General features: G+C 34.9%; 3 protein-coding genes across 4 annotated transcripts in view; 2 read left to right on the forward strand and 1 right to left on the reverse strand.

Annotated features, from left to right (window-relative positions):
• The window catches only part of LOC124642097 (equilibrative nucleoside transporter 1), a 51,439-nt gene that overhangs the window by 3,206 nt on the left and 24,720 nt on the right, over positions 1–23,513 (forward strand). For both annotated transcript variants that reach the window (XM_047180402.1, XM_047180403.1), the window contains exon 2: positions 1,218–1,384. In XM_047180402.1, the coding sequence (XP_047036358.1) occupies positions 1,294–1,384 (91 nt within the window). In that variant the 5' untranslated portion in view covers positions 1,218–1,293. The remainder of the gene's footprint in view (positions 1–1,217; positions 1,385–23,513) is intronic.
• On the forward strand, positions 11,471–13,064 carry LOC124642098. The gene has a single exon (XM_047180404.1). It carries the CDS (start codon positions 11,742–11,744, stop codon positions 13,047–13,049), a length of 1,308 nt encoding a protein of 435 aa, XP_047036360.1. The 5' UTR covers positions 11,471–11,741; the 3' UTR covers positions 13,050–13,064.
• LOC124642099 lies at positions 13,513–14,904 on the reverse strand. The gene is made up of 2 exons (XM_047180406.1): positions 14,683–14,904; positions 13,513–14,342 (listed from the first exon to the last, which is right to left on the reverse strand). The coding sequence occupies exons 1-2, from the start codon at positions 14,872–14,874 to the stop codon at positions 13,545–13,547; spliced, it is 990 nt and encodes a 329-aa protein (XP_047036362.1). The 5' UTR covers positions 14,875–14,904; the 3' UTR covers positions 13,513–13,544.

Consider the following 23,513-nt stretch of genomic DNA (forward strand, 5'->3'; position numbering starts at 1 on the left):
TTGTGGTGCTGCCGGCATTATAATGTACTGAAGTTTTTGTTAGGCATGCTAGTTTGAAATATGAATTTAATTATGTACCTGCGGAAATGAGCTTAACAAGCTAATGATGATAAGTATTGGCTACTTTTTAAACAGACATGTTATAATAACTTTATTCGCTTCTAAAAATCTACATCGCCTTCTAAATTGTAACTATGTATGTTAGCCACACGTAAATACTGTTGCTAATGAGTGACATAAGATTTCTTTTCATACTATGGGTCACAAGTAGCTTATTTAGCGGTTTTTGTTTACGTATTTACGAAGCGATAACCAGATTAGACAAAGCTGCATAATAAAACTTGTAGTTTATCTAGTTACCAATGCCTTGTAGAAGTGATAAGAATATTTATATGGAGTGGTAGCACTCAGCAGCAGGCATTGTTTATCTTTTTAATTACTCGTTATTAATGACAATATAGATAAGCAGTTGGTACTACATAAGTCTAAAGTCAACTGGCTATCTTTACTAATATTATAAAGTTGAAGTTACTGATCCGATTTTAAAAATTATTCCGGTTTTGGATAGCCCATTTATCGCGGGACAGTATAGACTACCATTTATTCGGATGCGCTAAGCGTTTCCCACGGGACGCAGGCGAAACCGCAGGTACCGCCAGTGGCTAGACTTAAAATTATAATGATTAATAAGTCTTTCAAGTTCAAGTGACCAAATAAATGAACTGATCAATGCAATACACCTTGCAAAGTAATTTGATTCGCATGTTTCTTGGTTCATTAGCAAGCTCGCTTGCATTTGCTCATATTACATTATCAACTCACAAATCCACACAGAACACGTAAAACGTTTTAGCCTTTTGATGGACATTCTTTTCTGCATTAATTTTGAAATCTGTCATACATACATAAATCTGTATCTACCATAAATAGGGCTTAGCAATCAAATTGGTCCTAGCGGCTGGCTAGATACAATACATTCACATACAGGTTTAGCCTTTCATTGGCAATTTCTTTTCTTCAATAATTTGTAATCTGCCTTTCTAGACAAATTGTTGAAGATTTCGAGTAAGCAACATTTGTCCTAACGGCTGGTAAGCCACATACAGTCTCCATATTTAAACCTTACTACATCCATAAAGTAAAAAGCCCAATCATTGAAACTGCATACACTTGAGGTTGTGAAATCCAGCACTTGAATGTTCTAATTTTGTTCGCAGACGCAGTCGTCTTCAGCACCGACTAAGCACAGATGTCAGTATCAGTTTTATGATATTGGTAGAGAACCTGTGAGCCATGGAGATGTCACATCAGGCTGGGGCGGAGGCCGAGAGCCTTCTGAGACAGGAGAGGGGTGCCGTCGTCATGCCAGGGCAGAGACAAGGCCGTGAGTACATAAATGCTACTTATGACTTTTTTTTAAGGTTGACGAAACGGTGCGTGTCGTTGACTTAGCTCGTTTCGCGAAAATCTCGAAGGGAAATCGTATCGGTTTCCCCATGGAATTTTGATGGAGATATTGAGTTTTAAATAAATGAGAAATACTTAATATATATTAATATGATTTCGGAGAAATTCGTATTCTGTTTTTCTTTTCAGCTTATAAATACTTTTATCATAACCAATTCATAAGACTGACGACTTAACAAAGGATCTCAAACAAACTTTTCTGTAATCTGCAAAGGGCCTACTTCCTTTGCGAATCAGAAATAAAAATGTACAAAGCCTGTTAACTTAGTGCAAATACTTAAGCTAGTGTACTGAGATTGTTTTCTTTGGAAGATCGTTGGAATTCCTTTAGTAGAGAAGCTACATAGTTTAGGTTGAAGCCTGGCGTAATCTGTCGAATTCGCGACGCCCAGAATGCGTTCAGGAATTCTCGTTCAAGCAAATTAGCAATTTTCGGCCAAACATTTTCGTAGAACTGATAAAATAGCCTGGAAGTGTCAAACCGCTATCTGTTACGGAAGTGTTCCCACAATGATTATGCACCATATCCGTTAGTATTGTTATTCAGGGAGACCATGTGTTCACATGCCAAATACGTACAATCAGCACAAAAGATTTCAGGAATAGGTGATTCATATTCAAATTATATGCATGCACTCATTTCATGCGTATGCGTTCAAACGTCGTAGTTTGCCAAAACGTACAGTTGGAGATATTTTTTCTGCACTTCAGCAGAAAAAATATCTCCAACATGAAATCACGTTTTATTTGCAGTATAAGGTTATCAATCCACGAGACGGTGCTAAATGCGTCTCAGTTCAACCTTGAAGAAAAGATGATGATGTCTGACATTCAGAATCTCAATACCGAAGTTATTGATATTCAAGTTTCAATATTGTAGGTTTTATTTTTAGGATCGAAGAGCAGGTTTGATATTTGTTAGGGAAAAAACAGAAGTTTATACTTTTGTTTATTACATAACAGAATATATTTAAAGTGTGGTAAAAAAATAAAAAATAAATAAATGCATTGATTAAACACAATTCCTTTACACCACGTAAGTTGTACGAACGATTCGATAGAGGAAGAAACGCAAATAAGGTTGTACAAAAAATATCGATGTCACGACTATGAAAAAGTAATCGAAATCTAAATTGGAAAGTTACCAAAAGTCTGCAAGAAATATAACAATGGATATAAATTGTGTGACTGTACTTTCGACTTTTATAATAGTCTACGCTAGTAATAAAAGGGTCTGTCCGTACTGGATGTTACTTGGCTAGTCTATCAGAACAGCTCTATTTAACAAGATTTTAATTGGAACTTGCGTGATATTACAAATGAAATGGAAACTGTCAAGCTGTATAATGTATGTCGTGATAGCATTGTTCCGAATGTGCTGACTCATCAAATTAACCCAATTTAGGGACATTTCTATACGTTTTGACCCCTTAACTGTAACATGTAACTGCATTGCACCGTATAGTCATCGGTGCTCAGCGAATTGTAATATTTCATAGACTACTTAGATTCTAAGTGCATACTTCGAATAGCTAACAACAGACCAATAATATTGCAGAAGAATGTAAATTCTATAAAAGTTTTCCCATAAAAATACAATACGGAAACTTTACATAAATACTTCTTCGACTATCAATTTAAGCCTCCGTTTCTATTGTATAACTATCCGTCTAGGATTCATAATGTACGTTCATCGTTTAGTTGATACATCTAAATTCTCACGTGTGGCCTAAACAATAGGTCATTTTGCATTATTTACAATTAAGTCTGTCTTATATGACATGCTATGCAAAATATCATAGTTATGTACTGCAGAAATTACGCATCATCATTTCTAAAGCCTGACTCATATGAGGAGTGCAGATTTAGCAGAAATTTTCGACGCTATGCATGCGTGGTTGCATAGTAAGCAATATGATAATTCTGTTCAACCAATTTTAGGCTACCTAGTTGTGATTTTACTTTGTAAATGGAAGTTGTTAGTTCCACAATATCCTATAAAGAAGATTTTGTAAACATCTACAGTGTCGTATGTTTTCGTTCGCCCGTTTACACAATTGTGTCTGCCTCCCGTATCTAGGAATTTCTTCCGACTGCTTAAAATAAGTAATCCGAATTTTCTTGTTGGCTTGAAGTATTGTTGATTTATTGGTACTTCTTGTAATACATACATATATCATCGGCAGCATGTTTTAGTATCTCTCTAGTTAAATATCGTCGCGATGGCAAAGTTCTGAAATATCTAGAACACATTTGTGACCACGTGGTTATTAAGTTTAATTTTACTTATAGCATACCATGTGTAGCATACGCCCTGATAAGAATGTTCTAAACTATTATTTACATAGTTGATTAGCAATGAGGAAATAATGTCAGTGTATCACATTTTTTTATTATAATGTAAAATACCACTTCGTTACGTACCGACCAAAAATAACATACTCCGTATTTTAATGAGCTTATTCTATTTTCTACAAGGAAAATTGCTGATCATTATTATTTTCACTGCCGTATCTTACATGAACGTTCCTAAAATGGTTTCAACGTCTCACATGGTTTTCCGTACCGCCATAAATAAAGGTTTACAAGAACTGTAAAACTATCTTTCGTTATGTACTCAACAAGAAAACATTAATTTTCCGGTTATTTACATTACCATAGACCATAGTCATGCTATGTCGAATTTGCGTCTATACGCGAAAACGTCGTAAACTTAACCAAGACGTTGCCGTGTCTCCTGTGATCTTTGTATAATAGGCATGATCATAGTAATAGTGCATTCGTGATTTAACGGTCGCCATATGTGAGTAAAATATAATATTCTTAAAAGACCATAAAAATTTTCTCTTAAATAAATTTTCACTTCTTAAAAAAATACAAGGCTCAACTTTATACGTCTTCCGCAAAACTTTTATAAAAGAACATAAGCCTGAATGGCAGACTTTCTGTTCAGAAATATTTCTTAATCAAGAATTAATTAAAAGCTGCGAAGTGTCGTTTTATTTCTGCTTCGTTGTTCCAGTGATGGTACAAAAGCGTAACTGCTGTGCACGGGGTCTGGGCTTTGGTCCATAGGTCAGGCCGAAATCGCTTTGTGGGTTTTAAGAAACAAGCTGCCTGCATTCTGGAATTTGGCTGCATCACACTAGTGCATCTTAGCGAACATAAATATCAGGCCTCCGTCTAATCTCTCCGACAATCAATTTGAATGCCATTAATTTCTTCTAAGAGACATATAATTAAATGAAGGTTGTAAATGTTCTATATTGTACAAGCTTTCAGCAATAGCATGCCTGACCTTCGTAGGTCGTTCCTCGTGGGTGGTTCAAGCCGGTCTCGATGGCTAAGTGGCTTTTGTTCCCATATCACATACGTACATGGGATATATTACACTTTCCTTTATGCCATGGAAGTGAGGAGCACGTTGAGTGGCGTTAGGTATCTATAATTATTTCTGTTTGCCTGTATCTATCTAATAAAGGAATATAAATGATGTAGCATAAGGGTAAACAAATTGTTTTTCTTTGTATCACGTATTCAACAATTCAAAAAATTATTCTTGTTTTTTGGAATTGAGACTTGCCCCTATCGCTTCCGGGAAGAGATGGTTTGCCTGCAACGTTAATTACATAATTCGTTATCGTAAAATCCCTAAAAACCTCATGAAATATTTATCAGAATGCCTTTGACGACCTCGATGGCGCAATGGTCATCATGCCGGACCGCCGAACCTGAGGTCCCGGGTTCGATTCCCGGTTCGGTCGACATTTGTGTGATGAGCATGCTTGTTGGCCGTGGTCTGGGTGTTATGATATGTATTTATAAATATGTATATATGTAGCTATATGTAGTTTATCAGTTGTGTTAGCACCCATAACACAAGTTAATAAATAACTTACCATGGGGCTAACCGACCGTGTGTGAAAAAGGTGTCCCGACATTATTATATTATGTCCCGACATTATCTTGTTGCTTAACAGAAAAAAATACAATTCAGAATTTAAATTCAAATGACGATTAAGGGAAATTAATCTGTACATAATTTGTACCATTCAGAAGAAAAACAATGATAGTAACGATTTCAGACTATTATTTTTCCATTCATCGATTATTCCATTATTCCTAACGTAATTAGACCTGACCTAAAAACATGGAACAATATTATCACGCGAATACGATTCCACAATTGATAAGGTCATAGGTTGATCATATCAGTTGTACAATGCAATCAAAGAATGCAAAGACCAACTAGGAGAATAGGCAATAAATCAAATGATATGGACGTGGCGACGTATCGTGCGACGTGAGTTATGGACTGATGTGCATATACCCGTCTGTTAGATAAACATTTACGTACTCTGTGACAGTGTACTCGTTTTATGATGACAACGTGTGATGTTTGCATGGGCTGTGTTGTCCACTGAAATATGTAAATGGGTAATGCTGGAATTTTGAGTGTGTAAATAGGGAAGGATAGATTGCCCCTGTAAAAATATATGCCCATAGCTTACTGCAAATATCGTCAATCCAGTTAAATGGAGTTCCATAATGTATCTGGTGTGTGATGAGTAAAAACTGCAAAAATAAGTTTCATTGGCAAAAAAATATCTTGGAGTCACGCAAATTGGGATATTCCTTTTGGAATTGTAAAAAATGCCGAAAGGACCCCGGGGCCAAGGTCAAAAGTGATCGTATACACATGCGTGAGAAAAGACACGTCAAACGCACACACGATTTCCTTACCATCCCATTAGCTGTTGGGTCAAACTTTTTAAGAGGATTAGGGAGGACCCTCGTTTCTAATTTTGTTTTCCACTTATTTTTGTTCCTTACCATATCAAAGAGAGCTAATTATATTTTTACCGAGCTTGTAAAGACAACACATTTCAGATTGCTTTTCTGAGACGAATATCATATTACTCACATTCCAAGAGTCAAATGTCTTGACAAGTGCTGTTAATAATAGCGATCTAATTGCTTGAGTAAACTCTGACTTCGGGTGCAAGTATCAAATGTAATGAACATTCATGATTCATTGCATTTAATAAATAAATCAGTTTTATACGAGCCTGTTAGAATCCTCGGGCAAATAAAGAATTCCACTTCTCGGGAACCTTTAGAAAGACCATTTTGAAATCAACGATTGAACCTAAAATGAAATTTCTATGACGAATAAAGTACAGAAGCTTAAACTACTTCCAGGAAGCGAAGATAATGAAAACGACGGATGTACTGTATTTTCTCGACGGCCATTTTTATAGCGACACTTGTTGCAAGCCGTTATTTCAGTAGCCTTATTCGCTAACTCCACTGACAGCTCGCAGATATCATCAATTGGTAAAGTGTACATCAGTAAATTGTCAAACAGCTATTTTCTTATTCGCTAACGCCAGTTACCAAATGAGATGACGTCATCAGCATCGACACAGGCTGATATCCACCATGACTCATTTTGACAGCGGTTTCTGTATCGATAAACGTTATATTGCGATTCCGTAAGCCCAGTGGACATCAAATTGATAGCCAATGTCATTTTTTGAAATACACTACAAATAGCAGTGTTTTATGCCTCATCACTGGGATGTCTATACTATATTGTTGCATCAGACATATTAGATTTCTCTAATTTTGCGATTCCAATAGAAATACAAACCCTGAGTCGTTTCCTTTATTTTTTGATAGTGTTATTTTTATTTGTATTATTTTAATTTGTTTTATCTTTCTTTGTGTGGAATAAAAATTTCGCGTGTATTTTTGCTGGCATTTGTGGAATAAGAGACAAAACGAAGTTTATCCAGAATCCAGAAACGTCGTATGCGAGATTTCAATAATTCTCTGGATTTACGGGAGAAGGAATTAATGGCAAATTTCCGTATCAACAAATCAAGGTTTCAGCGAGTTTCGGCAGAGTTACGTCCGTTTCTGCAACGTCCTCAACAAAACACTGCTGTTGCAATTGAGCTAAAAGTAAGAATTTATAACGTAAAAAGTTAAATAAATACCAATATTACATAATTTGATGTTACTAATTTGCAGCATGTCTCAACCTTCATTTAGTAAGTGAGGTAACCGATGCTCTCAATGTATGGGACGACCTACTCAAGTACGTAAAGTTACCTTCCTGTAGTGTACCAATTTTTGTTTTGCATGCAAAACATAAACATCTACGTATCAAAATATTGTTTACGTTGTAAAATTTATAACAACTACAATACTCACAATATTCTCAGTTAAAATATTGTTCAACCACACGGAATTTTAGACACCAAGTTCACACACAATAGAAAGCAAATACTGAATTTTACCGCCACAGATTGTTTATAAACATATAACACGCTGAAAATAAAGCGTTCTCTCAAACGTAGTAATGTAATGCTAATAGGGTATTTCCTACTTAGCAGTATAATAGTCGATAAAAAATAGAGTTGTCAAGTTGTCATCGTAGTTTTGGCGTCAGCAACCGTGTAACGATATCCACCGATATCCACTTCATGCGATACAGAATACCAATGTTTTGAACTTATAGGTTGACATCAAAGTTCCGATGACAACTGAGGCCAGTTGACATCTGAGAATTCGAAAGTTAGCGAATAAGCCAGCAGGGATGAAAGCCCGGGCCATAGTAGCGAAATAAATCGCTGAAGGTTTTATTCAAGTAGGTCAGAGACTTTAAAATACTTTTTAATATTTTTTCGCGCCTGTCTCTGGTTTTAATGTCATTTAGTGACTTTCGTGACTTGGTTATTGTTAGTTTTTGCGTCTTGTTTTCTTCTTCAAATGTATGGGATTTTAATTTGAAGACTAGCAGTTCTCTTCCACTGTTGCTTTCGTAAGTTTTCTTTTAATTTATAGTGATACTTGGCAGTATACTCTCATTATGATGACCTGGTCCTAGACCCTTCAGGATAAATTTTCTTCTTTGGAGTTTTGGTAACGTAGTACGATCATCTCCAGGGCCTTATGCTGATTCGGCATTGGCAAATACGTGTTTCAAACATTTTCCTTTTTCCATTTCTGAAGAGCACACCATTATTGTAATGAAAGTACTCTTGAGACTAGAGACTATATACTTGTAAAAGTTGAAGTAGCTATTAAGCCTTTCCGCTATTGCCTAAATTCTGTATCTCAGAACGATTGTTAAGATAACTGGATTTCTATTACTTATAACCAAAGTATTGCTTAACTGCAGAGCTATTAAAGCAATAACCTAGTGCCAGGCAGTCTGTTCATTAAATATCAACATTATGTTAAAACTGAAACATTGTAAACTCCGTATCGTCTATTCAGGTCTTGACTTCACGTTTATGACTGGAGTCAATTGACTATTTTAGTGCCTATTACATGGTCATTTGGCACTAATGTTGAATATTTTATTATCATTTGTAGTCATTTATTGTTATTTTTTCTTGATTATTATTGTCTAGTGTTATACAATAGTTCATCATTTTGGGTGCATCGTCAGTCTAGTGTTGGTAACAGCAAATACTAAGCATGATGTGGTCCTGTGTCAGGCAGGGACCAAGTGACTAGCAAAGAGAAATCATCAAATGACCCCTCCCTCTGTGTGTGCAGCGTGAGGGAGTGTCAGACTCTTACTGTACCCATCACGATCCTTCTTAGAAGCTCTTTATGTACCATGGCCGCGGTAACTCTTTCTGCTTTTTTCAAATCTCATTTTTACCTGATCAACATCTTTATTTATTTCATTTGCGTAGGCTGTAACGTCTACAGATGAAGTAAATGACTTTTATTAAAAACATATTTTTCTGTTAAATAGGTACAGTTTTTTTGGCGACATTGTTTTCCGCGTAGGTATTTCATTTTGGTCCCCGCGCCATAAATATGGCGATACATTTTTATTGGTCGTAACTTAGTTTCTAGGATTTACTGCGTTCGTACGCTCGCACGCAATATTCTTAATAAATTATCATCAAAAATATTTAAACTGTCGCTTTAGCCCGGTAACAGTATTTCTTCGTAATATACTATTTATATTCACTACAATTTTATTACAAGTCGTAAGAAAATAAAGAATACATTAAGCGGATTTTTCTTGCTGATATATTTTTATTCATTGACCCAATTTCTTAAGCGTATCGCTGAAGTAAATTAAATCAAGGTTGGATGGCTGAGCTATTGAGTGCCAGATTGATATAAAAAATATATAATATAACAGGACCACTTGTATTATTAGAACACGTGTTTTTCGGGTGAATGACCTCACAACTGTACTTGCATTATTATTCAAAGTTTTATTTGAATAAGTTAAATTTCATTGTTCACGTGTGTTGGTTTAAGAAACGGGCACTAAATTTTTCTTTTATTTGTCTTCTTTTGTAACTGCGTGAATCTACTGCGAGTCTACTTCGAGCTTTCCTTGAGAAATATAAAAATGAAGAAAATTATTTGATGTAGTTTTTATTTGTAGCATTTCAGTGTGCAAATAGGCTATAATCAGATATTTCAATAAAATCCTTAATCTCTTTCCATAATCTTATTACCGAGTCGCACCTCACTGCAACGTGTCAATATAGTGGGACTATAATTTATTAGACTAGCCACATTCATCTTATCATAAACACACAGATCAAAGATAAACACAAAATGTTGAACATTACAAATTGGTACACGCTGATAAGAATATCTTTATCGCCTATGCTAATATTGTTTTGATAATCACAACACACTGGGTTACGGCAAAATTAAAAAAGTCACGTGGTTTGGTTTTGACCCAAATATTTTTGGAATGGTTGTCATTTTAGTAAAGTTATCACTTTAACTTAACATATTACGCGTATTTCTCAAGCTCAACCGAATATGAAATGTAATCTAAACATTTATCCTGCGAAACTCCGCACTTACTTAGACTTTCAAAGCAGATGAAAACAAAAACGAGTCGTCTACTTTCCTTTTCAGCAAAGGATTGCTTTCAGGAAAATGTTATAGTCCCCGTGCCTATTCAATCTTGGTAATCTCATACGCGCGTTTCCGCCTTCCCACTGACCTATAATATGCCGTAAGTAGGGTAACCATGTTCAATGGACCATTATGGATAAGAGAGATTGACAATTATTCATCGGACCAGAACACAGGAATAACCATTAAAATATTTAGCTCGAGGGACAACTGCACATATAATGTTGTAGGATAAATAGTAATGGATGTATTTTCGTTGACAACGTAGGCAGATAAATTTCAGGCGTATTTTATTGGTATCGACATGAGGGCTTTATCGGGTCACCTGTTTGTGGCGTGTGAACTAAATTAATGCATTAAGTGGGTTGTGAATAAATTAAATGAAAGCACACAACCTTTCCTAGTTTAACATGTGTAATTACATCTTTCATTACTGAAACGAAAAAAAAAAACATCATCACGGTTTTTAAAGACGTTCCTAAACTTCTAACCGTCGTCGTTCCACATAAACTTTCTGTGAATTAACGTCTAAGTTTTTGTAGTAAGGCTGTAAATGTTAAAATTCGACGTTTCGAAAATTCATTTCCCGGTTCCAATACTAATTGGGAGGCTGTTAGCGGGAATTTGTGACGTCACGTTTCCCGAAGCCGATCAAGTGTGGCGTCTCTAACGATAACTGTTTACATACCTACTTTCTTACACATTGTTTGCTTACTGCATTTAACCAAGATAAAGGTGCGACTAACTTAAGTAATGAGTTCCTAACGATAACACGGTTCTATGTTAATTAACTGTAATGGTATGTTGTTAAAAATTAACTAACAATTTGGGAGCAAAACAAATTACGTAGTTAAGTGAAAAGGTTTAGTTGGGAGTGGTGTGGATTTGTGGGGTTATAAAAGGAGATTGAAAATGGAAAGATTCTCGTGTTTTTTTTTTATAATGTGTCGATGAAGTTACTATGTACTTGTGATTTGTAAAAGTAAGTTTAACTTCGAAACTACAATTGACAACATTTCATATTTTTAACCTACATGTATTATTACGTTACATAAAAGTAAATTAAAAAATAAGGCACCCATATTTTTCAATTTTTCGAAAATATGTACTTTTCATTCATAATTTCAGCATTGAAATTCGGTGTATTCTAAAAAGACGTAAGCACCAAATGACGTCATACATACGGTGGAATGGCGATAAAACCTTTGCTTCGCCGTCACCCGTAAAAAAATGGTAGATGTCAATTGCATTGTCAGTTTGACAAACTTGTAGGCGGTTCGCGTATAAACTTGTGGTGTTGGTTTTCAATTGAGTTCATAACACAATTTTTATTCTCATTCTGTTTTTATTAAATCGCCATGAAGGTTTCGGAAGGATTTGTAGTGGCCGATAGCAGAAACTTGCCGAAAGTGGACTATTTAATGCTATTGCAATATATGCACGAAAATGAATGCTACAATATTGCAGAAACACGTAGTGCCAAGGCATTACTAGCATCACGTGAAGCATATGTTGACACAGCTGTAGGATATGTAGAAGTCAAGCGAGAAGGTAACTCATGCACCGTTAAATGCAGGGTAACACCCGAACATAGAGTGAAATCTAAGTTATATCAGGTTACAGCTGTAATCGATGAATCTGTTGAGAAGATTATCACAGTTCAATGCAACGACTGTGCAGCTTCTGCAGGAGGCTGCAAACACGCCATATGCTTTGCAATTTGGCTCATAAAACGGTCAGACGAACCATCAACTACGTCAACTACGTGTTATTGGAGTAAACCAAAACTTGCTGGAGCTGTAGGTGACCAGAAATTCATCTTAGCAAAAAACATTGGCAAAATGAAAAGAGCTCCAGATAATGTTGACATGACTGTAAATATCGCTATGTTTTCCGAAGAATGCAAGAGACGTAAAGTCACAACGGGATTGATTTTAAATTACTGTGGAAATCAACAGCCCCAGTTGAGCGACTTTAGTGTTTTTAATTTAGTGCTGCATTTTATACACCAAGCAGATGATCACTGCTATGACAATTTTAAATCATTTTCTGCAACAACTATTACCGAAGATGTAGTAGAATCTATTGCTGAAGCTACAAAAGCTCAGGCAAACTCTACACTATGGCATTCTATGCGTCAAGGGAGAGTCACAGGGTCCAGGATCTATGAAGCCATTCACTGTAAAACAGAGAATGGTGCCTTAGTACAAAGCATTCTTGGAGGTTACAAGGTGCCAGAAACAAAGGCTATTAAAAGGGGCAAAACTTTAGAAAAAGAAGTACTCAAGGAGTTAGAACAGGAATTAGGAGCAATTCAACACACAGGGTTGATTTTAATATCCCCTATCATAGGGGTTTCACCCGATGGAATTTGTAAAGACTTTGTGATTGAAATAAAATGCCCCATAAGTGATAAGACAATGAAAAGTTATGTGAGAGACGGTGAACTATATGAAAAATATAAAGCTCAGATAATGTTACAGATGCATGCAGCAAAAAAATTAAAAGGACTGTTTTGTATTGCGGATCCTAGTTTTGAACAGACAAAACTCCTACATAAGTACTGGGTTGACTATGATGAAAAACATGTGACATATTTATTAGGTGCAGCTGAAGAATTTTGGAAACAATTTATTTTTAATTCTGTTTTACAAAGTGCAAAATAAAACCAATTTACATAGTATTTGTCTTTTATTTGTTTTATTCATTCTTAATAATAGAACCTTGTAGATTTATCAACCCACATGCCACAATGACAGCATCATCTGCATGTTGAATTAATTTATTATTTATTACAGAGTGTGGTTTCAACAATTTATATAGCCTAACTCTTCTTATTACCCTCTCAACGTGGATGCGCAGACTGGCAATGACTTTGCTTTTGATAGCATCCCGCTTTGACAATTTTTGATCTTTTGCAACACTGGGTGGCCGAAGTAGATTATTCTGATTTCTACTTAGTAAAGTATCAACATGTTTAAATCCTCTATCTGCCAATACAGTACACTTTGGTGGCAGCACATCCAAAAAACCACTTTTTTCTACAATATTGGCATCAGATATACGTCCCCCAAAACCAGCAGATACAAAGTTGACAAAACCATCCGGTGTTGTAGCTATCAAGTATTTTAATGTATTGGCATTTTTATACTGTGACCATGTTAGAGACTGGAAAATAGGATTGAGGGTTTTTCAATTTCTATCTCAAAACAATCAATAATGCAAAACACATTTGAATATTCTTTATTGGTATTGAAGGAGGCTGGTAACTTTCTTTTGACATCATATACTTGAGGGGAATAAATCAATTGTTTAAAGAACTTGGATAGAACACACAAAGTTCTGAAAAATATTCTCCATAATGTGGTTAATGATACCTCAAACAAATCTGAGATTTGGTAGAATGGGGTATTATTTTTAATTTTATACAAAGTTACTATTATATCAAAAGATTTTACATTTAGATTACTTTCTAAATAATTAATTAACCAATAATAAGTCTTTGGTAAGCCTATATAATTTTGTGTTTTTTTTTTAATAAGGTCAAGCATAAAGCTTCTCTGGGTCTGCATTACAGTTTTAGTGTAGATTTCTGATGAGACTTCTGACATTTCAACAGAGGTAGAACTTCCTTGTGTTGAAGGCAACAACACTTCTTCCATCTCATCTTCTTCTTGAAGCAAAGGTTTTTTTGTCTTCTTTTTGTAAATGGCACAAAAAGTAGTTCTATCCGATGTTCTTGGTTTTACTTGTACTCCTTTGCTGACTTTTGTAGTGACTGGACTTTCACAGTGAAATGAGGAGGAAGCTGTTGAAGATGTGCTAGGTCTAGGTTCAATAATTTCTTGATGAACAGTTGCCATTAATGTCCTCCTGAGAGAATGTGGTAACCGAGACTTCAATTTTGGCCGCACTTTCATAGTTATCCAATACCGGTAGTTCTCCACATCTTCCTGCAACTAAAAGATAAATTATAATTGATATTTTATATTTGTCCCCAAAACAACCTATATTGTAAGTTAAAATCATTATGATTATATGTATATAAAACAATTTATAAGATTGTTTCTGAGATATATTTTATAATTGAGTCGAGTGTTTCTTCTGTCCAAGAATGAACAACATTCGATGTCTATATTTACAATGTTATTTTTTTATATTATTTTTAATCACATTTTTACCCAAAATTCAAGTGACAAATCTCATGCCAAAAACCTTTGACACCACATGAACAATGCATTGTTGTGGTGTGGTTGTGGCATCAGGCTTATAAAAAAACATTTTCGTTTAGGTACTTACATTGAGATGATCTTCGCATATATATATAACACGTTTAGGACATGCTATACCCACAGCATCGCACCACTCTTGTTTTGCTGAGCTAGGCACCGCAAAAAATGCTTTTTGAGTATCTCTAGAACTGTTTTTGCAGGCTGGTACAAAACAATATTTTGGTTCCTTCATTGGCGTATATGTTTGATTGGGATCCATTTCAGTGACGAAATAATTTTAATCAACAGTTGATAATGATAACAGTAAGCGGTGTTGATAGGAAAATGTTGTGCTAATCAATTTCGCTAGTTTTATTTGGTACTAGCTTCTGCCAGCGGTTTCACCCGCATCCCGTGGGAACCTCTGCACTAACCCGGATAAAAAGTAGCCTATAGCCTTCCTCGATAAATGGGCTATCTAACCCTGAAATAATTTTTGAAATCGGATCTGAGATTAGCGCGTTCAAGCAAACAAACTTCAGCTTTATAATATTTTTATAGTATAGATAGGTAGGTACTTCATGCCAAAAGTGACATTGACAGTGACACTTGATGTTTTCTTCACATTGAAATGCCTAGGCTAAGGTAACTACTTCATTCTACCGTATATGTGACGTCATCAAGTGTTTTTTGATTTTTATTTTTTTCCTCAGAAATAAAGGAATAAAAAAAAAATAAAAAAATATATTTGAACTCAGGATACGAAAATAAAGAAATGGTATTTTTGTTTAAAGGTCGTGTAAATTTTGAAATGTTGTCAATTATGTATTTAACTTGAGGAAGTGGTATGGATGTTCTTAATTAAAAAAAGCGGATTCCCTACATGGACGTACTTGATTAATTAACTTTCATGAAGCTAGAACTGACAAACTAAACCATATACTATAAATATTAGGTACGTGTACAACGTGGTAATATAATGTAAATTAACATTACTTGCTTCATGGAGGATTTCTTTATAACCACTTCTCCAGAACATGGAAAAAGTAATTTATCGTAGGTCTTCAAATGTTGACATCTAATAATTGAGTTTTGTCTAATGGCGTTGTTGGCGCCAGGCAGATTGAACTACGTAATACATAGCACAAGTAGATATTCATAGAAACCAAAACTTGACAATAACATTTTTTTAAAATAATTGAGATAACAATTAAAATGAACTTGGTGAGTCGTATAAACCGCATCATTGCATCATAGTTTCCTCCATAAAGAATCAATATTTATAGTCGCGAGAGTTCAATTACAATCATTAGAATTGTCAAGTCACTTGTACCTTTGAATAAATAAATTATTTTGAGCATTCCCGCGCATTTTTTCTGAGTATGGCACTGCTGCTGCGCAAAATAGTGCCGAAAAATTGAAGATTTGATAAAAAATACAAGTTAGAATCTAGCTAGCTTTTGCCCAGGGCCAACTACTATCATAATCCGACAAGAAAATATTGAGATTTCATATTCATAACTTATTCAAAAGACTCCACTGTCTTATTTCTATGAAATAGTTATCGATAAAGCCATTATTAAACTACTGCTTTAATAATAAAAAAATGACAAGCAATAAAACACAAAAATAATGTGCTAGCGTGCCGTCTACTCAAACATTTTTTGCGAGACGTCCAAATTCTTGATTGAAGTTCAAAACAAAAAGTTGTAGGAACTAAACCGGTACTCGATATCAAAACCAACATCAATATAATGAAATATAATTTGCCTAATGTTATTCAATAGCGGAGGCGAGATACTTATGTAGTGTGTCTTGTGGTTCTGTAGTGAATACGCATAGGCGTACGACTGTGATGTGAATATTTAGTGCCGTATTAAAATCATATTGTGACAAACATGGCGGATAACTATGGAACTTTTCGGAGAAATTCCGAAAAAAGTAAGTAGAAAAATTCTTAAGTGACGTTAAAAAATAGTACAGTAAACACAAAAACAATAGAAGAAATAAATTAGAGCCTTCGATTTGAATTTGTTACACTTATTACGCAATATAAATTAATAGCTAGAACAAATTGGTTTGCTTAAATTACCTACGTTATACGTTATAAAGAACACAATGCAGTCTAAGTAGAAACGTTATTAGTTATTACCTACATATCATATTACGTTTTGTAACCAACAATAGGTTATTCGAGATTTTCGTTTCCCTTTTCTATTATGTCCAAGAAATAGATTGAACGATTTACCTGAAAGCCTCAAACATTTGAACACATTATTATTGTCAAAAACAATGAAAATTCGTTTCGTAGGTGCGTAAACATCTTCTAAATCAGTTAAAAAGAACCTCGGTAGTTCAAAAACCTGTTTCACTGGACGGTTTCGACACAGCCCACAGTACCAGTTTTTATACCGCAGTTGTTTATAATAGGAACTTATTTCTAAATATGATCATGAGACAATCTCTTCATTTCAAGACTCGAATACCCTCCTAACTTAGCATCCCCTAGTATGGCCTATCTGGAACCTAATTTAGGATCAATATTCCGCCAAGTTGGGCTCTAACTTGATTTGTACTGGGTTTAGCTTAGTTCGCTTGAAAGGTCAAGTTGATACGTAAATTAAATCTTAAAATAGGAGATTGATTGTCAAACTTAAAGTGTCCTTTTCGTCCTCGACAAACATAATTTGATGGAATTGCGTAATCAAATCACAATCCCATTATCTCATTAAAATACGTTATAATGTTCATCTTATTACATGTATTCTTAACAGTAGATATCTCTTGAGAATACTGATTATTTAATTAATATTCTTCATTAATGGGTCGAGGTAGCAGCCTTGCTGTACATCTCATTACGATGTTCCAGCTTATTTTCCTATCATTATCTGTTAGCATTGAATATGGAATATATTATAATAGAAGGCAAGATAAGTAGCATCTTCTGTAACCATTTCAATGATTTGCATTCTCATAACCATGTGATTTTCACCATCTATCTCATTGCTAAGCCGCAATCCGGCTCGTGGTTTCTGAAGGCACCTCGTAAGATAAATATTTGTTAAGCCAGTGTAGATGTTTGTTCCGTTTTCGGATATTTGCGCATAATTAGGCATAATGTTGAGTACACAGGAAGTGTGGAAGTATGCAACAATGTTTGTGAATTGAGAAGCAAGCAAAGCATAGATATTTTAGCATCAATGCCTCAAAACTCTGCTTATTCAATAGCCATCAGTCTTGTCAAAAAAGGACTGCGTATGCAGTCCGTATTTCGCAAAAAAAGAAAAAAGAAACTGTTGGAATGACTTATAAAAATCTTGCAGAATTTTAAAGGTTTTCCGTGAAATTATGTTAATACGAAAACTTCGCTAACTTGCTTTTGTAATTGGTTTTTCATGACTTTTTGACGAAATGTTTTCAAATTTTCTGTTCTGCATTATGTTCCTTATAGACAGTGTTGCTAATAGGGAACTTATTTCACTACTCCCTCAATAACAATATATAGACACACACCTTTGAAAATTGGTTAAATGTCTTTTTCGCTGACTTTTCAGTCTCCATAGTTTTACTATTGAGAATTTTTAAGGAAATTTTAGCCATTTGCCAATTAAAATTAATACAAACGCAGTTGTATGCAACAGTACACATATATCAGTGAACGAAATTCGAAATCTTTACGATTATTACGATGAAAGAGCGATAATGCTCTATTGTTTGTCGATGGCTCTGGACCGTGGTCACCTCTAGTTACGTGCTAACGCTGAGGGAAATTAGTCTGCCGCAGTGTGTTTAACTTTTTATAAATACCACGTTAGGTAAATGCTTTAACATAATAACTTTGTGACCTACTTGTTGATTGTTGCCTTGCCTGCGAAACTTCATGTTTTGGGAGCTTTGTGAGCAAATGTGGACGGGATGAGTGTTTTACTCGGTCGGGTGAACCTAGGCTTTAGAATGCTCTAACTTTTGAGCTGTGGTTTTCCGTATTTGAAGAGTAACTTTTCTGATTTATGTATATGTCCTGATAGCATTGGCAGGTGACTATATGCAACCTGTTTCAGGAACACATTAAATGATCAGAAAATTCATACATATAAAATGCGAAGACATTTTTCATTCCGACTGACAGCCGTGTAACAATTGCACTCATTCGAATAGTGTTACTATAGGTGTTAATGTTAAACAATACTTTTTATTGCTTGCTATTCGAAGAACTGTAATAATGTCACGAAACTATTATATTTATTGCAACATTCCGGTTGTAGGTTAATTTATTAAAATCTGTTGAGAAGTTTTTTACGTCGTGTTAAACAACATTCTTTATTCTCCATAGCGTAAACATATGATTTTCTTTAAAATAAAGTCTTTATTTGAAATAAAAATGATTTAAAAATGTTGTTTCGCTAAGCGACCCTTGTGTTAGAGTGGGTGGTAAACGACCGCTGCAACCCCCTTCAACCTGTATAAACTTGAGTGTCGTAAATAGCACGCGCTCGCGTAGTTTTTAAATGTTGTTTATTAACTGCATACGAATTTACTGTTTTGTTTGCTTTTTTTAACAATGATTTAAATGCCTGCAATTTTGAATATGCCAATTGTACTATGGGTATAAAAGGTTGGACTAAATACATAAGTCATCAGAAACCCTTAAAAAAACCTAAGAAAAAGTTTGGTTATTAATGGTTAAATGTCCCATTAAGTTAAGATGTTTAAGGCCCCAGCTTATAACGGGGGATTTATTAATTTAATATTTCAAATGAAATTGCTCATTGGTCACCTTACCTTATGCCCATATCGCCAATATGGTGACTTATATAAAAAACACTAGCAAAAATTTAAGTCAGAAAATTCGTACATTTCTTCATTGTGTTTCTCTCAACGACAATAAAGCCTCTTAGACTACCTATATGGTTGTTGATATCTCCGTACATTTAGCAAAACAAATCTTTAAAAAAAATAATGATGATTATATAATCTCAAACTTTCTAAAATCTCTCATTAATTCGGAGAAAATATTTCCACACCTTCAAAGGCAGGTAAAACACGAATTCCGCAAACGATTCGGCAGTATTTATGTTGTGTTGTTTGTCCCGGGGCTTCCGTGCGTAACTTTTAGCGCAAACAACTTTGTCCCGGGAAGATGTATTTGATTACAAGGGTCTAAATTCTTGGGCCTTGTGCCTGAATATCCAGCAAAAATCGCTGTCGAATCGATAATCCTGAAAATTTCTTGGAAGCTTTTCTTTTTGAAGGAAAGTGTTTTCCTAAATATGAATTTGAACGATCTTGATACTTTTCGTGAACTGATTAATAATTTTGTCGCCATACGTACATATATTTTGTGTTCCATCAATCTTTTTGGTTCCATATCATGGTAACCATGAATTCTATTTCTGATCATCCTTTATCCTCGTTGTCACGTCACGCATCAATTCAGCTTTCTAATATTAGAAAGAACTGTATCGATTATAAGTCACCCTTTGTTAGGTTGCCTAGCGACACGTTCTTTTCTGATCAACCAAACCGTATCTAAATATTTTACAGGTATGTACTCACGTACCAAATATCTACTTCACGCCTTCTATGTAGTTCCCACAATCCATTCACATATGTTTGACGTTTCGTCAGAGAGATTTTTATTTCCGATAGTTCTGTATGAGGATATTTTTTTTAAGCTAAATTCCTTCTTCTTACCTGACCTATTAGATAACTTTTTTACATTTATGTTCTACGGAGACTTAACATTAATATTCAGTGACCTGTGAAACTTCTTTGTTTATATATGTTATGGACCATGCGATTAATTCGGGCATTATTTATAATGCCCGAGCATTATGAATAATGTCTAGCTTTATCGGGCCAAGTGTAATAACTATCTTAACTTCATTATTTATCACATTGCACGGGCATTATTATATTGCTACATGACAGTTGGGCAATTTGATAATAAAGCTGTATTTTACGCGGTGCGAGGGCGGGGAGTTAGGTACGCATGGCGTGACACGCTTTGACCAATCAGAGACCGCCATAAATAAATTTAATTATATTTTATGTTATATTTTTAATATGACTTTCTTTAACTTTTAAATGCAAAAAAAACCAACTCCCAAAAACACTGAAAAGCAAAAAAAAAACTATTCTTAGGTGCATCGGCCTAGAAGTCAGTGTCTAATGAATGTTCTTGAGTTTATACGCCACCGACTTCTAGGCCGATGCACCTAAAACTAGTTTTTGTTTTGCTTTTCAGTGTTTTTGGGAGTCGGTTTATTTTTTTGTGAAACGTTTTTTATTTTTGACTTTTCAGTGACAACCATAGTTGTCACTAGCCGCATTTGTGGAACGTTCTCGTCAATACGAATAATATAAGCCCAAACACGAGGTAGTTTACATATTCAGTTGTCGAGTTCCCTCGACCTTCTCCCGTCTCCATCATCAGGTCAGCTCCAAACTTTCACTGTTGCATAGTGTTATCAGACGTACACCTCATTGTCAAGTTTTAACCTAAGCACGCCTACAATTTTCGAAAGTTGCCCTCCATTTCTCAGGGTTTCCATCATCAGATCCCGAAATGGTGATTATGGGACCACCTGGAAGGTATACCCTATCAAACAAAAATAAAATGCAAATCGGTCCAGGCGTCTTCGAGTGACCAGTGAACATTGAACACATTGAACAACAGTGAACCGAATTGAGAACCTCCTCCTTTTTGGGAAGTCGGTTAAAAACTAGTGGATTTTTAAGAATAAGAATAATTTATTGTTTATAAATTACATGCAATTGTTTTGATTCCTGAAACTTACACTAGGATTTCCTGTGTCGTAAGTTCCAGGCTCATTCGTTGTCAGTTTTACAATTCATGTACAGATTTTGAGGTAATAAAGAGGAGACAGGATTTCATACTATACATTAATACACAAATCATATGCTCATCCGTTACAACAAATCACATTTAAAAAAGCTGATAAACATATATAAATAAGGCAGAAGTCCTTCATAATTAATCCAAATCATGAGTCTGATTATTTAAGTGGTTTAATATTTAGTTTAATTTTAAGTTAAATGGCAATAATAGTAAAAAATTGAAATTAAATATGTTTGTATTACTTTGCTCAAAAGGTCGCGGGCAATATGTATAGTGCCCGGTCAATTTGATTATTTGAATATATATTATCAAATTGCACTCTCATATTGGGCATTTTTCATAATGACCGGGCATTATGTATACTGCCCAATTTATCACTTGGTCCATAACATATAATTATACGCTTTCTGTTTTGTTTTAATCCCACTACGCAACAGAGGAAACATCAAAGTTATGCTTCTTACTTTTTGATGTGGGTACAGTAATGCTTTATTAACTTAAACTCAAGTTTCAATCCATAAACTTGTGTAGATACGTAAAGCAACAAAAAAACATTTTCAACGAATCATGGTGTACTGGTATCTCTTTCAACAAAGACTAGACCACATTTTACAGGAATGTCGTCTAGATATAATTTTTGCGTTTTATGTTAGTATGTAAGATTTTTTCTACGTTCGATAGTCGGTGACGTTAAGGATCGTCCCAAAAAATGTTACAAACCTCTAGATAAATGTAGATATAGATCGTATACTTACTTATGCGGAACTTACGCATTGCTCGTATGCGTAAATCGTCGTCTTAGAATGAAAACCTCGGAAATGCATTTTTTCTCAATATTTTTTTATTGCATTTCTTGGAAGATAATCGTAAAAAATATGGAATACTAATCCTTATCCTGAAAATTGCATTTTTTCTCAATATTTTTTTATTGCATTTCTTGGAAGATAATCGTAAAAAATATCGAATACCAATCCTTATCCTGAAAAGTTATCTCTTGCACTTACGAGGTTTTCACTCTAAGGCGTCGAAATGCGACAGAGGGGTGCTTCGTTTCAGCAGAGACGATCTACATACATACATATACTTGCTGGGTATCAACCCCGCATACTCGTAATTGAGATACTTACTACTTAACCTTCGGAATGTTGAACTTATTGATATTCTAATTTAAAGCAGTACTCTTAATAGTTAAAATTGAGAGATCACAGATCAGATAGGGTAACGAATAGATTCATTGACGCTTCTCGATAAATTAAATTTAAAAGTAATGAGAATGCGCGGTATGATCTCTACACTCATAAGAATAAGAATAAGAAGAATAAGAAGAATCTTTATTTGCAGAGACACGGTATTAGGTACAGGTGTTTTGGTAAATTACATAACGACTGTATCACGGAATCTCGAAGTTCAAAATGCCGAAGTACTGAAGCCATAAAGTACACAAGATCGATGCACGTGACTTAGAATGTACGCTACATCGAAGTACTGAATTGCGAATGTTCATGATACCGATGTACGGAATATCGAAAGTTTGTTATAGCGAAGTACGTGATTGCGATTGTTCTGAATCCCGATGTACGGAATATCGAAAGTTTGTGACACCGAAGTACCTAATATCGAAGGGTTTAAAATCACGGTATCTGCGGTAATTGGTAATATCAACCGGAAATGCTTTAAATATCGTATTTTGATCAATTTCCAGTAAAAAATGCATTGCTTTAATGTACTTGTGTTAAATCTTCGAGATCTTATGTTGTTATTCCACGACTTTGTTTTCGATTTCTGTCGTGGTTCACATTTATTCATCATTATTTGCCGAGCCTTTCCCAACAACCACCCACCCACCTAACATTGTAGGTATTGAGGTCTGCATTATATTGAGCCTAGCCTTTCCCCAACAACAATGTTGGGGTCGGTCTACGAGATCTTATGTTGTCGCTCCTTGTAAAACATTGATGCGCCCCTGGCCCCAATACAATGCTGAAAACAAAAAGTGTATATAATATATAATGCAGACCTCAATACAATGTTAGGTGGGTGGGTGGTTGTTGGGAAAG

The sequence above is a fragment of the Helicoverpa zea genome, chromosome 23 (genome assembly GCF_022581195.2).
Source record: "Helicoverpa zea isolate HzStark_Cry1AcR chromosome 23, ilHelZeax1.1, whole genome shotgun sequence".
Taxonomy (NCBI): domain Eukaryota; kingdom Metazoa; phylum Arthropoda; class Insecta; order Lepidoptera; family Noctuidae; genus Helicoverpa; species Helicoverpa zea.

Bases quoted from the DNA above. Each gene is read 5' to 3' on its own strand.
- LOC124642098 (XM_047180404.1), top strand. From the start codon at position 11,742: ATGAAGGTTTCGGAAGGATTTGTAGTGGCCGATAGCAGAAACTTGCCG.
- LOC124642099 (XM_047180406.1), bottom strand. From the start codon at position 14,874: ATGGATCCCAATCAAACATATACGCCAATGAAGGAACCAAAATATTGT. The intron at 14,343-14,682 runs GTAAGTACCTAA...TTTATCTTTTAG, and splicing joins TATGCGAAGATCATCTCAAT to TTGCAGGAAGATGTGGAGAA.